This window comes from Hesperophylax consimilis, chromosome 7, assembly GCF_061612785.1.
Source record: "Hesperophylax consimilis isolate HC1 chromosome 7, BYU_Hcon_1.0, whole genome shotgun sequence".
NCBI classification, from domain to species: Eukaryota; Metazoa; Arthropoda; class Insecta; order Trichoptera; family Limnephilidae; genus Hesperophylax; species Hesperophylax consimilis.
Window position 1 is genome coordinate 40,957,083 of NC_142842.1, and position 14,443 is coordinate 40,971,525.

General features: G+C 33.4%; 1 protein-coding gene across 1 annotated transcript in view; it reads left to right on the plus strand.

The window, feature by feature from the left end:
- Positions 1 to 14,443, plus strand: part of LOC149422777 (BTB/POZ domain-containing protein 6-B-like) — a 67,365-nt gene that overhangs the window by 51,094 nt on the left and 1,828 nt on the right. The window contains exons 2-3 of the mRNA XM_089633955.1: positions 12,641 to 12,717; positions 13,382 to 13,834. Of these exons, the coding sequence (XP_089490081.1) occupies positions 13,449 to 13,834 (386 nt within the window). The 5' untranslated portion in view covers positions 12,641 to 12,717; positions 13,382 to 13,448. The remainder of the gene's footprint in view (positions 1 to 12,640; positions 12,718 to 13,381; positions 13,835 to 14,443) is intronic.

Below are 14,443 nucleotides of genomic sequence, written 5' to 3' on the forward strand. Positions count from 1 at the left end.
GAACTAAATACATAAATTGTTTCAAACAAATTGCGAAACATATTTATTTTTATTATTCCAATAAAATCAAGAAACCTCGCATACAAGAAATATCTGTCTATTTCAAATAACTAAACTCAAATACAAAACCATCTTTAAAAAATGCCCCCAAAAAGTGATATGGATCAAAAATTTGAAAGCTTCAAAGAACAATTATTACAAACAATTAGCGATAGAATCGACCTTCAACTTAAGAATTTTATAAAGAAAGACATAAATAAACTATTTTTGGAAATAAAAAATGAAATCCAAGACTTAGTTAAAAGCGTAGAGTTCTGCTCAAGCAAAATTGATGATTTTGAGAAGGAAATAAAAAAAAAAGGAATTAGAATGATTATCTATTTCGTCACACTGCCAAGGACTTTTTTAGGTTTGATTTATTTAGTTAAAAAGAGACCAATTAGCGAAATGTTGGTCCCCCTCTGCCTTCTTTAAATGATGTATGGCACCACATACTAATACTAATACTAAATAGTGAGTGCCGCAGCCGCTCCCACATCTCCCTTTGTCCGTGAGAAGTCATGCGATCAAATTTCTCCTTTTCAATGCACAATATTCCGCTGGTTGGAATATTACGCGATGAATTTCGATAATATCATCAAATAATGTTTAACACGATTTAATCAAAATAAAAAAAGTTTATTTTTAAATAATTACATACTTACTAACAACACTACCTACTAAAGTTTCTAAACCCCGGGGAACAAATTTCCACATTTTTTTCAAAAGTTCTCTTCACTTCTGTTCTGCTCAACTATGTCATAAAGCCACAAAAGCTCACATAGTGATGCAGAAATATAATGTAAGTACTACTTCACTATCACTTGTTTCGTTCTGCCAGATATGGCCTTCGTAATAATCCTTGAATATTTTTTTTAAATACACGAATGAATTAATGCAAATCTTGGAAATGGAAATTAACCCACTTCCCGACATCCGATAGAGCTGAAACTCAGCAGATATACTCGTTGGTGGCAACCACGTTCATATACGCATTTTTCTGAAATCCGGTGACATTACAGCATTGAATATACGAAATAAATATCGGCATTTGGCGAGGTGGGTAGAGTTGTCGACTACAGTTCCTGGGTAGGAAGGTTCGATCCCGAGAAAACCAAAAGGATTTAAAAGACATTCTAAAATAGACGTATTACAGAAAAAAAAAATGGTTTTCAGGTGTGATTTTTTTAATAATTTTTTTTTGAGAAGGATATTTGTTAAAGTGTGTAATTCTTTTCACATCAAACTTCTTTTTATTTCGTTTAAAATATTATACGACATAAATCATCCATTTAAAGTACAGGATTTGTTATTTTAACATCTGGGAAGATAGGTATACTTACAAAAACTTTTAAGGTTATTTAACTAGTAATTAAAGATATCTACTGTTCATTTTATATCTAATTTAATTCAATCGCACCAACATTTTTCTTGTCATGCTATGCTGTGCTTAAACATAATGTTATAAATTGATTAATGAGTCGTAAGGATACATTAATGTAGGTACTTACTTATCAGTTTTTTATATCTTGTTTTCCTAAGAATATAAAACGTTCAAAATGTTGAAGACGAACTTTTTGAAAAGAGAATAATGGTACCTACAGATTACAGATAACAATAAACTGCCTACTTACGTGCATAATATTATTTTCAAATTTTAGTGTAAAACTTTTAATGCCAACTATATTTCCTCGGGTAAAAGAGCGTTTCCTTGGCAGAGTAGACCAGAAGTCCACTATCGAATGTTGCTTCAAGTGGATTATGCTCTCATCATCTACAATCCGCACTTTACAGTATTTTAACACACATTTGATGTAATGCTTCAAGTGTGTGTTATAAAAATGATGATAACCTTAGATGAATTAAAAGAGAAGATATGTTACTGACGCGTGTGGTTGCACTGAACTGGGTCCAGTGGACATACTTGAGATTTAGATTTATGTATCGCACATAAGTTCATTGGTCAGACAAGTTGTCCCCAGTTGCCACAAAAACGTCGCTCTAGGCTCTTTTTTGTGAAAAAAATGCCTTCCCGTGCCTTTGTGAGGTGCACAAATCATTCTAGAGCAAAAACCAAATCTTAGTTTCTTTACATTCCTATATATACTGATAAATCACTTATTATTTCAATAAATATAAATCCGCTTTAACTCGAGGCTGGTGTCGGGATGTTTTTACTAATATAGCTGTTTCACGCGTACACACATATTCTTTGAATGGCAATCCCTTTCTAATGCGATCCGTTCCATGCTAGGCAGGCTGTTATATATGGCTATTTCATCTATTCATCCGTCGTTATTGGCTATTCTTTTTGTATGCCTTTATTTCTTTTTTTATACGCTTTGAATCAAAAGAAAGGAGCATGCCATATTTTTTTTTCGATTGATATGAACATAACGCGTCTTTATTTTCATGTCAATTATGGTGATAGAAGTCTAAAAGTGAGTATAAAATGGAACAAGTGACTGTGAGTGATACGCCGGATGAGTCTTTTGACTTCTGACCTGAGTAATTGGTTCCGAGCCATTTCACACATGCATATTGTTTAGGACAATTTACCCTCGAGTAAAATGACTAATTATTATGTTTATAGAATTGCACGTAACCATTAACTTACGTAATCATCACAAGGTTTTGTTACAGCTAACTTACTAAGTGTCAGGTTATATTTACAATCGAATATGTGTCGGTATACAGTTATTTACATACACACAAGTGTTAATCATTAAATACGTATATAATTTCCTTAGCGCTCTTTTAATGAAAAATACATATTTTTATTTGATAAAATCCTCTTAAAACTAATTGTTTATTATTATAATAATTTATTCATCATCAAACACAATAATTTATGTGCTTTAGAGTTTTTTTATGTATTTAAGTGTCACTTTCAAAATTGGAACTAAGTGTGTCAAGTTTTTGTACTTGTAATTTTTAGTTTATTTTATTTTAATTTGTTAGTTGTACCTACCTGTATCTGAAATTGAAATGAGCATTATTGTTTAATTTTCTTTGGCTTAATCTTGAAAGTAATGTCAGATTTCGTTATTTTTCAAGGGTCTGCGCTTTTTCCATTTTAAAAAAGTGTTACCAATATAATATCCCGTTATTTTTCATGGGTCTGCGCTAGTTTATAATAAAGTAGCTGACGTGTACCTGGCTTTGCTCGGGGACTTAAAGTAAAGTTTTGAGGTTGTTATGATCTCATAAGATTTAGCCAGCATTAGCAATTAAATATCTTTTTACGACTTGATTACAAAACATTTCATTTTCCTTACTTTCTGTTAATATAGTAAGCGTGTATTATATTTAAAAACCTTCCGCAAGAATTTTTATAAATTATACTGAAGACCTTATCGAAATCCGTTCAGTAGTGTAGAAGAACTAAGCGCACAAACAGACAGACTATTTAGATATTTGTAAACGTATTACTTCAAACCAATAACATATTATAATAACAATATTACATAATAATAAAAATAGTCAAAAACCCACGACGAGAGAGGTGCCGTTCATGTATTACGTAAGCAGATTTATTACAATTATTTACCCCCTCTTCCCCCTTGTCACCAAAAGTAAGCAAAGCTCTTACCCCCACCCCCCCTCCGATGCCTACGTAAAAATTGGTACCTATATGCATTTTTCTGTTAATGTATTCTGTTTTTTAAGCAAGTACCTAAACGTATTAATTATTTGTGGGAATCCCCGAATATGTATTCGGTTTTCAAACATAGACAATGTGTGGGTTGTCAATGTGTAAAAAAAATAACTACTGCTGAGCAGTGCTGACGTAATCACTATCTCGACCCCCCACCCTCCCATGTCATCAAAAATAAGCAAATCAAAGACCCCCTGCCCCCCTATAGTGCTTACATAATACTTGAACGGCCCCAGAGTGACAGACTCAGATTTCCGGAAGCGCTGACTCGTTGTGGCCACTCTGCGGAGCATCAAATCAGTTAACAATAACATAACTTATTTACAACTGACGTCTCAAATATTTACTCAGCAAACTATTGCCGCTGTTCTTTTACAACCCAATTTCTATAAATTAATAATGGTTGTGAAATGTTAAACATGCGTAGTAATAAATACACGATAAAATGAATGCAGACAAGCTATGAACGCCTAAAATTTCAAGTCAAGTAATTAATTTGTTGAAGCTAAAATTCTATTAGTGACACATCAGACGAATCTTTTCACTGTGGAAGGGAATTAAATTAAAAATAATTTTGAACCACCCTGCTACAAGAAAGACTCGCTTCACGGTCAATCGGAAAAATGTGATATCTACGCATTTAATGTTATCAGCGTGTTAGGTAGGTACTTTATGTTGCTTGCATTACTCACTGCGAAACTGCGAATGGTATTATTAATGAAGTGACATTCGCCGTACGTGGCTCTGAAATGAATGAAATTGGACAAGGTGCGAGGCGAGGCCTTGCCCTTAATAAGAATTAATTCACCTTCTCAATCTGATGGAGTTGTTTTATTATTAGTGTGGTTGGGTGAATGGCCGTGTTTCTCCGTACAGAAGTACAGAGGTCGCGCGCGTCGGTCTTTTATTTACACCTGAGGAAGCAGATATTATAATTAATAAATACAGATGTCCGTCTGATAGTGCTTTGTATAAGATTACCAAATTTCATAACTTTAAATTGGTTAATTTAACTCCAGCTTTAAAATTTACAATAAAACTAGCATGATGTTGTATTTTATTTTGCTAAAAAAAGTTAATTTTTATTTTACTATTAATTTCTTTTATATAACCCACACACGGACAGTGCCTTAGCTTTTTAAAATTTTAAACGTATGTAATTTTTTATTCTAAAAATGTGTAAAAAAATTATTAGGAAAAAAAAATTGGATAGCAAATTGCAGGTTTGTCAAAAATGTTTTTCTGAAAATTAGCCAAATTGTCATTGCCACCAGAAATCTTATTATTCTATTTGAAAATTAGCTAAATTATCATTGCCACCAGAAATCTTATTATTATATCAGCAAATATATTAGTTATTGGAAGTAGATAGGTAGGTAATAGGTACTTTATTTTATTAGATTATGATCAAACAAATAATCATAGTAACCTAACTTAATACCAATGATTAGATTACTTTATGATGTACTAAACATGTTCATGAAAATAATAATATTGTATTCTGAATATTGATTATATTTTGTATCCATTTAATATAATAATTTATTTACCCATTGCATAAATAAGTACTAGCCCAGACCCGTCAACAATCACGGAATATTATATTTGTAGGATTTGCGAAACTGAAAGTATTTATTAAAAAACAATTACCTTAGGATTAATTTTAGAAACGATCATAAATTTACCTTTCGAATGAACACCTTGAAAATTTCAAACAAGAGAAATAAACATCAAATTTAGAATGATTCATTAATAAATGAACTATAATAAAATCAATAATTAATTATTGAAGACAATATTAGCGATTTTTAAACGAAAATCTAAACAGAAAAATCAGAAAAGGATACGGTCACATCTAGGACTCGAACCCAGGACCCTTGTCTTGCCGGGGCACCGCTCTACCACTGAGCTAATGGGACCCTATTCCCTTCGGTCACTTTTAATTGTATCATACTTCGAATAAGAACTACCAACATTGTTTTCATTTTTTCACCGCACATTTTTTGAGGTTTTACAATTTGAGGTTTTATTCAATAAACTTATTCCAAAAAATAAATATAATAAAATCATTTTGATACCTACTTTGTCGGTTGTCTGAATTGTTCTCACAATCAGTGCCATTTTTTTAAATCAATGCAGTACCAAGTTCTACCTAGAGTTCATTGAACTGGAGTTACGGACACACAATCGAAATTCGTATTTTTATGATGACTATCGTAATAATAATAATAATAATAATAATTGGATGACTTGTATAGCGCCGTTTTTGTGCAAAATCACCTCAAGGGCGCTGATCGTACTATAAAGTTTCCTATTTTTATTGGTATGTTTAATTAAAAATGTTCCATGTTATCTTTTTCTTTGATTTTAATAGATAAATTGGTAAGTTCCAATAGTCTACGTTATCTTTTGGTTTAATTTGAATAGTTAATCTGAAAACCTATTTCATATCCATATACTACCAATAGGAGTGTATGGCGAGCGATATGCTGAAATACGCCAAGCCACGAAAATATAACGGTCTATCACAGGCATTAAAGTTTCTCGTGTTTACTCGTGTTTTTCTCATGTTTAGAATATACAGGGTGTTAAGGGACTTACTTTAACAAGTGATTCCTGACAATATTTGTAGTAAACAATGTAAATGAAATGTTTGTCTCCGATATTTTTTATTCAAAATATTTCTTTTTTTAAACTTCCACATCGCCTCATTGGTCACTTAGCCAAGTAACCGCCCAACTCCTCACATTGTAAATAAAAATAAACAAAAAAATCAAAAATTTCACCGGAGACACAACTTTCTTTTACATGTTTTACTCCAAATCACTATATTATTGAATAAATAAATTTAACCAGGAATCACTGAGTAAGTCAAGTACGTCCCTTAACACCCTGTATACCTTACCTATACATGTAAATAAAACGTAGTTAAAAGCATCTACGTCTACGTGCAACCTAATGTAGGTCACACTAAGAACGACGTAGGCAAACAGTTACGAGACATTACTTTAGAAACCAAAATAATATTTCGATTTGTTAAACATTTAAATAGTATCTGTTAAATTATATCTAAGAGTATTAGATTTCACCAGATGTAGATTTTTTAAGATAAAAGATAAAATTTTAAGAAATATAATTCAGAATCAAAACGTTGCTTGACTAAATCTGAATAGAGAAGTACCAAGCACTACCCAACCTTCATATTTCCTATACTTCAGTCACACAGAATACGTATAATACCACCCGTTTGGACTATTGGACTTCATCAGAGTTTTTATTTAGAAAACTGTTATCATTCTTGGTACAGAAATACAAATAACAAAGAATGTAATGCACACAAGTCGAGTGCAACATAAAAACAAGATAAATCAATGAACTAACAACTGCCTAAGCACAGTATTCTGCTTTCGATGTACTCAACAAGAATATATTAGTTAAAATCAAGGTTTTGTCTGCAGCCCACGTAAAGCCTTGTTATCTACAACTACTAGTTAAAATTGTATATTCCAATGTTTCCCAAACTGGGGTTCATAAGTCTCGAAAATACCATCATATAATGTGTTTCGACTCACACCAGATTTCAGTTCTTTTCGTATTTATATCTTTCCTGTACAGTATATGTTTTGATTTTTATACATATCTACAGTTTTATTTCGATATTGATGAAATTTTGCACACTTTACCTTCAAACCAGAGGAAGGTCACTTGCATAAGATTGTGCAAGGCCTCACCCCCTTTTACCGCCCTTTTACATATTTGAAGTTTAAAATAAAAAAGAAAATTACTATGAAACATTTCATCAAGAAGTATCAATTTCTGCTTTTAGGGTGAGAAAATGGGATGGCGTGGTTTTAGAAATCTCATGTAGACAGTTATTTTCCAATTGTTTTGAAGATCAAGTGTGCAAAATTTCATCAATATCGGAATAAAACTGTAGATTTGTTTTTTTTTTAAGTTACCCCCCCCCCCACTACTATTCTTTACACTCATACAATAGATAAAAGATAAGACTACTTGCGTTTTACAAGATTTCAGCCATTTTCCTTTAATTATTTAATTACGTATTTCAGGGGTCGAAGAACGAATAGTTTGAGAAGCATAAGTCTATTTTATATGCGCATGTTATTATTGAAACAATTCTCGATGGATATTATTGGCTTCCTTCCGAAACACTTCAAGGATTCCGCAATTAATACATAACTAATTAATGTAGGCAACACGGAATATTTCCGCAAATTTTAAATTTACTAATTTTATATTTGTGCAGTACCAACAGAATTGGAAAAACAACGATTAACTTATTAGTATGCATCGTTTGCTGCGACTGTTGTATTATTATATATTTACAGCACACAAGTCAACTGCCCGCAGCAAGTGGGCCTATGGCATCCCCGGCTATGTTGTGAGGAAAGGAAGTGGAAGTAAAAGGAGATGGGTATGAAGAAGGTTGAGAAGTTCCTGGCTGGTCAGGTCGTGTCACTTAACACGGTTAAAACGGGGACCGGATATCTCATCAAAATGACAATTCAACCCACCTTTAAAAAGTTATATAAAGTCAAGAAAAGTGATGAAACAAGTTTAGGTTGTTATTATTCTTTGCTTCAACAATTAATTAATTAATTTTTCAACGGTATATACGTGTACCTACTAAACTGTGTTTTACATGCTGTCACAATCGAAATTTAGCTTAGGTTCACCTTCCCTGAACCCTATGGCCCCTGGGGCTGGGGAACAGACCCTTTACCTTTTATTTTAGCTCTCCTGGCTGTCGTCACAGAGCTAGAATAATTACCTACAAAAATCGTTTCAATTCAGAAAAAAAAATCCCCGTTAAATTTAAATCGAGAACCACGAGTTTTCATTTGCCATATATTATATTTATTATTATTATAAAATAACATTTAAATCAAGTGCTTATTTAGTACATGGGTATTTATTGTATGGTTCAATAGCACTTTAATGATTTATTTATCTGAAGCAGTTAAATAAATGGGTGATGCATCGATGCCAAGCAATTGCGAGAGAGAACGTTTCAAAAATGATATAACACTAAAGTCGCTCTAAAGACAGTTATAATCAGTTTTAATGGTTACTTCTCGTAGTTAACTGATAACCTCGCACTTAATAACTTTAACTTCCCGGTGATAATACACAAACAAAGCCAGCCTTCTTGTTTGTTAGTTTAACGTTAAAATGTCTAACTGCGAATACCTACTACATTATGTAAAATTCTTTCAAGATGAACTGTGAGATGGTTTCCATGGAAGTCAACGGTTAACCTCAATGAAAAATGTTTTTGTTAACTGTACTTATCACTTTACACTATACTAAAAAAACACTTTTTTTAAAACAAAAGTTTTATAAAGGTTGTTGTCATCTCACTTTTTGTTTCATATAAATATAAGTATTTAAAAAATTGTAAACCTTCACCGTTTGTATAACATTATTTTAAATTATAAAGGACGGTCTATGATAATCTTTTAAACGCTAAAAAAATCTCGGTGTTCTCCCTTTCTAAATCTGTTAATATTATATGTCTGAACATAATATAAAAAGAAATAAAATAAGCTTCATGAGGACATGTCATTTGGTGATAGATATAGCACTATATGGTCGGTGTGATTTAGTAGTTATTTAATATATTGGCGCAGGTAGGTCTGGGCGTTATGATGTTGCTTTGTTTTATGAGGCTAACTAAGAATTACTTAAGTAGGCAACGAGGGTTGACCGCCATACTACTCTATCTTGAAACACATCACTTTCTTCAATCACATTCATCCGTCATACGTTTCTGTTATACCAACTCAATTATGTCATTCGATCGTGTCATGTCTTCGTGGGACGCCCATGACTGCAAAAAAGATTTTAACACATTCGCTGCCAGGAGCTTACCATTAAAATTACCTACACATGATTGGTCCGCCTATGGGAGTGATTGGCACTGAACCGGTTAACCAGGCATTCCTGAGCTTAGAGTAAAAACGTAGACCTCAGTTTGCTGTCCCGTTACATTTTTTCAATTAAAAACAAAAAATAAATATTTCCATCACACGTGGAAACTGGGTACAAACTAGCGCATCATGTGATACGCACTCCGTCTCATTCCATCATCACCGTACAGACAGGACAGAGCTCGTATCACGAGATCCGTTGCAGCGCGTAGCAGTGAGATCAATGGCGAAATGCGGTAAAAAGATTTTTTTATCTTTAATTTTTTTTAAATCACCAAAATTACATCTACGTTTTATACTAGAAATATGCTCAGGAATACGTGCTGATACAATATTGGCAACTGGGTCCATATATATAAGAGAATTGAACTAAAAAATGCCAAGTAGGCATTTTCATAATAATTTCCTATCCTCCGAGTCAACAAATTAGCTCAGTACCTACCTACCTGTATATTGATATGTGATTGCTTTGTTTGTCAAGCGAAGATTAGCAGAGTTACTCGTATAAATTCTAATTGGGTTGCGGAAGATAAAGGATTTTCGATTAAATCTAAGACCTAATCTAAACAAATAATTGCACAAATTTCGTGTCAACTGTGTTCCTAAAGATACATCTACAAATAACTTAATTGTGTGCTTCTGAGAAATAACCGATCTAAGGTAGCGCTTTATAACGGTTAAGATAACATCTGATAATGATATGGGTTTTATTTAAGCCTCAAATGCTGAGGTATGTTATTAGTTTAGTGAAGGACAAAAATATAATTTTTTACATCGCATCCCAATGTAGAAAATATAATATGTAGGTAGTGGTACCTACTAACTACTTGCTTTCCATTTTTGTTTCAAACTGAGTTTGATCCACTCGAGATTTTTGGCATATTATGGCAAGTTTGCAAAAACGTTCTATTATCATAATGTGTGACAAATTTATAGAACATATAAATATACGCGAGCCGAACTGTCGAACTGAACCTCAACTTGCGTTGCTTCGTTCCTTTCCCGTAATTCGTGGCTCGGTTCGCGTTTCGGTTCGCAAATGTATACTTACCATAAGATGATTCATTTGGTTTAAAACCGCAATAAGCAGTACATATGTTTCTTATTACATTTTGAGGAATGATATTAATTAAATAATGTATATATATATACGACCAATCGCTCGGGTTGTATTGATTGATTGTCATTTTATTTTTATGTAGCCGTTCATTTGTGGCTGATTTTAGCATATCATGGACACGGAAAAACATTATTAATTTAAAATGTCTGTCCAAACAAAGTTTCAAAATAGGCTCCTTCGTAAACTAAGTATTACACGGATGGTCGATAAAATGTCTAAAGAAAATAACATCCTAATAATTAAAATAAATATATTATCAAAACGAAACGGATTTTTGTAATCTAATGTTTGCGAACAAATAAAAATTAACGAATATTTTTTAATATGTCTATTTGAAATTTTTTTGAGGTACGAATGAATGCATATCTTCGAAGCGGAAATTCACCCACTTCTCGATATGCGATCGAGCTGAAACTCGACAGAAGACTCGCTCTCGATGACAATGCATTCTATCAATTTGGTGGTAACCACGCGGATTGCAGTTCTACCATATTCATTCCGAAATATAACCCAATTCGAATATTAAACTTTTTAGCCAGGTGCAGTTTCTACTGTATTTATTCCGAAATAAACCACAATTCGAATATTAAACTTTTTAGCAAGGTGCAGTTCCACTATATTTATTCCGAAATAAACTCTAATTCGAATATTAAACTTTTTTAACGGTTATTTCAAATTCGTAATCACTTTTATTCATTCCAGATTTACAAACGTATCGAACTCATGATAATGATAATCCATATAAATTATTATTTGTATCCACAGTAGCGATGTGCCAATTGCACAGATACATTCGGAGATTTATATATACCTACCTACTTGTTACTTGTTACTGATCCATAATAAATGACTAATTTTGGAAGATAATCTTACCTGCCTTACTTACAGACCTACCTACTTGCTGATTAGATTTACAATGTGATAAGATGTAATCTTTGATTAGCAACTCTGCGAATTGGAAATATTACTAATACTAATGTAATGTAAAATAGTCATTAGCAACCCGTGGCTTGCAAATCCAGAAACAATATATAACAAATATGTTACTAATGAAATGTAAAATAGTTATTAGCAACCCGTGGCTTTCAAATCCAGAAACAATATATAATAAGTATTTGTTAATCCTTTTAAATATAATATTACCTACGCTTCATTTTTTACTCATAAGTTTGACTTCTGGAGCCCATTTTTTTAATATATTGTGATTTTTGCATAAAACTAGTCGTTTTTAAACATATTGTGTAATTACTGTTTAAGTATTTTTTTAATAAATATGACAATTTTTAAAACAAATAATTACAAAGAACAAATTGTTTTAAATTAAATAAATTAATAAACGCTGGAAAAAAATGTAAAAGTATTTCCATAGTCTCAAACATTATTTATTTTGAAATTAATTAACTCCCAAAAATAATACAATTAACTAAAAAAGTCAATTAAATGCGTTATTTAGAACAGGTTTTTTCACAGAATTTGAACAATTCATCAAATTTCAAAGTTAAAATTCTATTCAAGTGTTTCTTCTTTTGCTATTATTTAATTAATTATGTTTTTTTTTAGTTTTTATTTTTATTTTTTTTTATTAGGTACAATATTTTTTACAATTCAAGTTTTCCAGTAATTTAGGCCTCACTGGGTGGCTTGCCCGTGCTGAGGCCTTCATGTTATTATTTCATCATGGGACAGTTGTTTCACAATACTTGGGTAATAATAATTTAAAATTTTTTCTCCCAAAAAATGTTAGTACGCACTATTTGTAGCCTGCCAACCAACAAAGATGGTCCACGCCTGAATTGATAAATAACGTGTTAAATTATGCACTGAGATTATTACAACACTTAATTGATGTAAATTGTTTTTTAATGTTTGCAGTTGAAGAGCGCCGCCCTTTCCTGGCAGAGTGAGGCCCGGTCACACAACATCCTCGTGTGGACCAAAGAACACAAGAGGCAAGTTCTCGTACCATTTATAAATCATCTTCATCGGGGCGCCACATTCCAGGGTGGGATTTGACCTCTTCCATAACCATTCTTCTCCAGTGATGTCACAGGCTCCCTGGCTCCGTTAGGTGGTCGAAAGCCTGGAATCAGTGAGACCATGGCATCACCAATTGGTGTATTTTATGAGGCTGAAGTTAGTAGGGAGGGGAAGGAGATGAGAGGAGGAAGGTGGGGAAATCACCTGGCTATTCAGATCCAGATCAGACACTAATGCCGGATGAAGCCATTTCAAGCAACGAATGGTTGTCTTTCACCAGGGCAATACTAAAAGTATCTACCGCTCTGGAACGTGCTGCAAAAAATATTAAACGAATTAATTATCAGATTAGATATACTTGCATTTGGATTTACCGGGATTTGAACCCGTGACTGATGGATTCATAGGCAAGGATTGTAACCATTCTACCACCGAGACTGTCAATCCTGTTGGTCATCATTTCTGCTGACACATGAACAGATTGGGCTAGATACTTAAATACTCAGCTCACAGCCGTTAAACAATTCACTCTGTTTTCAGGACAGTGCTATAAATCTTACGGATTATAGCGTCCCTATTTATAATGTCAAAAAATAATATTGGAAAATATTAATAAGTTGTATTTTATTTTTACAGATAACACAATCATCAGTGTGTGGCAGTACCACCCTGTTTACAACACATGTGAAAGTGACTTATCCAGATGACTGTGATCAGCAACCCCTCGGTGAAGAATGGGCTGTATGACAGCGATGGCAACCCAACAACAAACAACCCGCCTCACACCAACCAACCACAAGACCACGACAAGCAGCGAATCAGTAATGACTTCACGGATCTGGGGGCTGAGGCAGACAACGCCAAGAACAACATTACCTACGGGCTATACAACAGTGAGAACAAGAGCGATGTGACTTTTGTGGCGGGCTTTGGATCTGACACGTGGAGGTTTCCCGGTCACCGCGCCGTTCTGGCAGCGGCTAACCCCGTCTTCAGCGCCATGCTGCTCGGACCAATGGCGGAGTACACTGCGTCCAAACCCATTGTGGTGAACGATGTTGATAAAAGAGCATTTGAACAACTTCTTAGGTAAATATAACTTTTTTGAAAAAATCATTCTAAGGTGAATTATCGTTATAAAACAGAATTTTTTTCTGAAGCGTACAAAACTATCAAATGCTGAATTCTGGCGTCTCAAATCAGCATGGTTTATTTTTTTAGCTTATGGTGTAATTTCCTTCTTGAAATGTGGATCTTTAAAGATTGGATACAATATTGTTTGTTCCGCCTATTCTTCTTAAGTTGTTGATATTCGGGCACAGAGGAACACCAGAGATAGTTCATTGTCAATGGAACACCGTGTTCTCTGAGCAGAATTATTCACAGAGTTGTCTAACTATTATACTAACTGTCTGCAACTGTCAACTATGGCATCCCCAATTGGGGTATGTTGTGAGGCCAGTGTTGAGGTAGTGGAGAGAGGAAGGAGATGGGGAAGAGGAAGAGGAAGGTGAGGGAGTATCTGGCTGTTCAAATCTGGTCACCAAACACGGCTAAAACCATTTCAAACGATGTTTCAATTCTGAATGGTGGTCTTGCACCAGGGCAATACTGAGAGTATCTTCCACTCTGGAACGTGCTGCAAATATACTATATATTATTTTAAATGAGTAATTTTTGAAATAACACAAATTATTC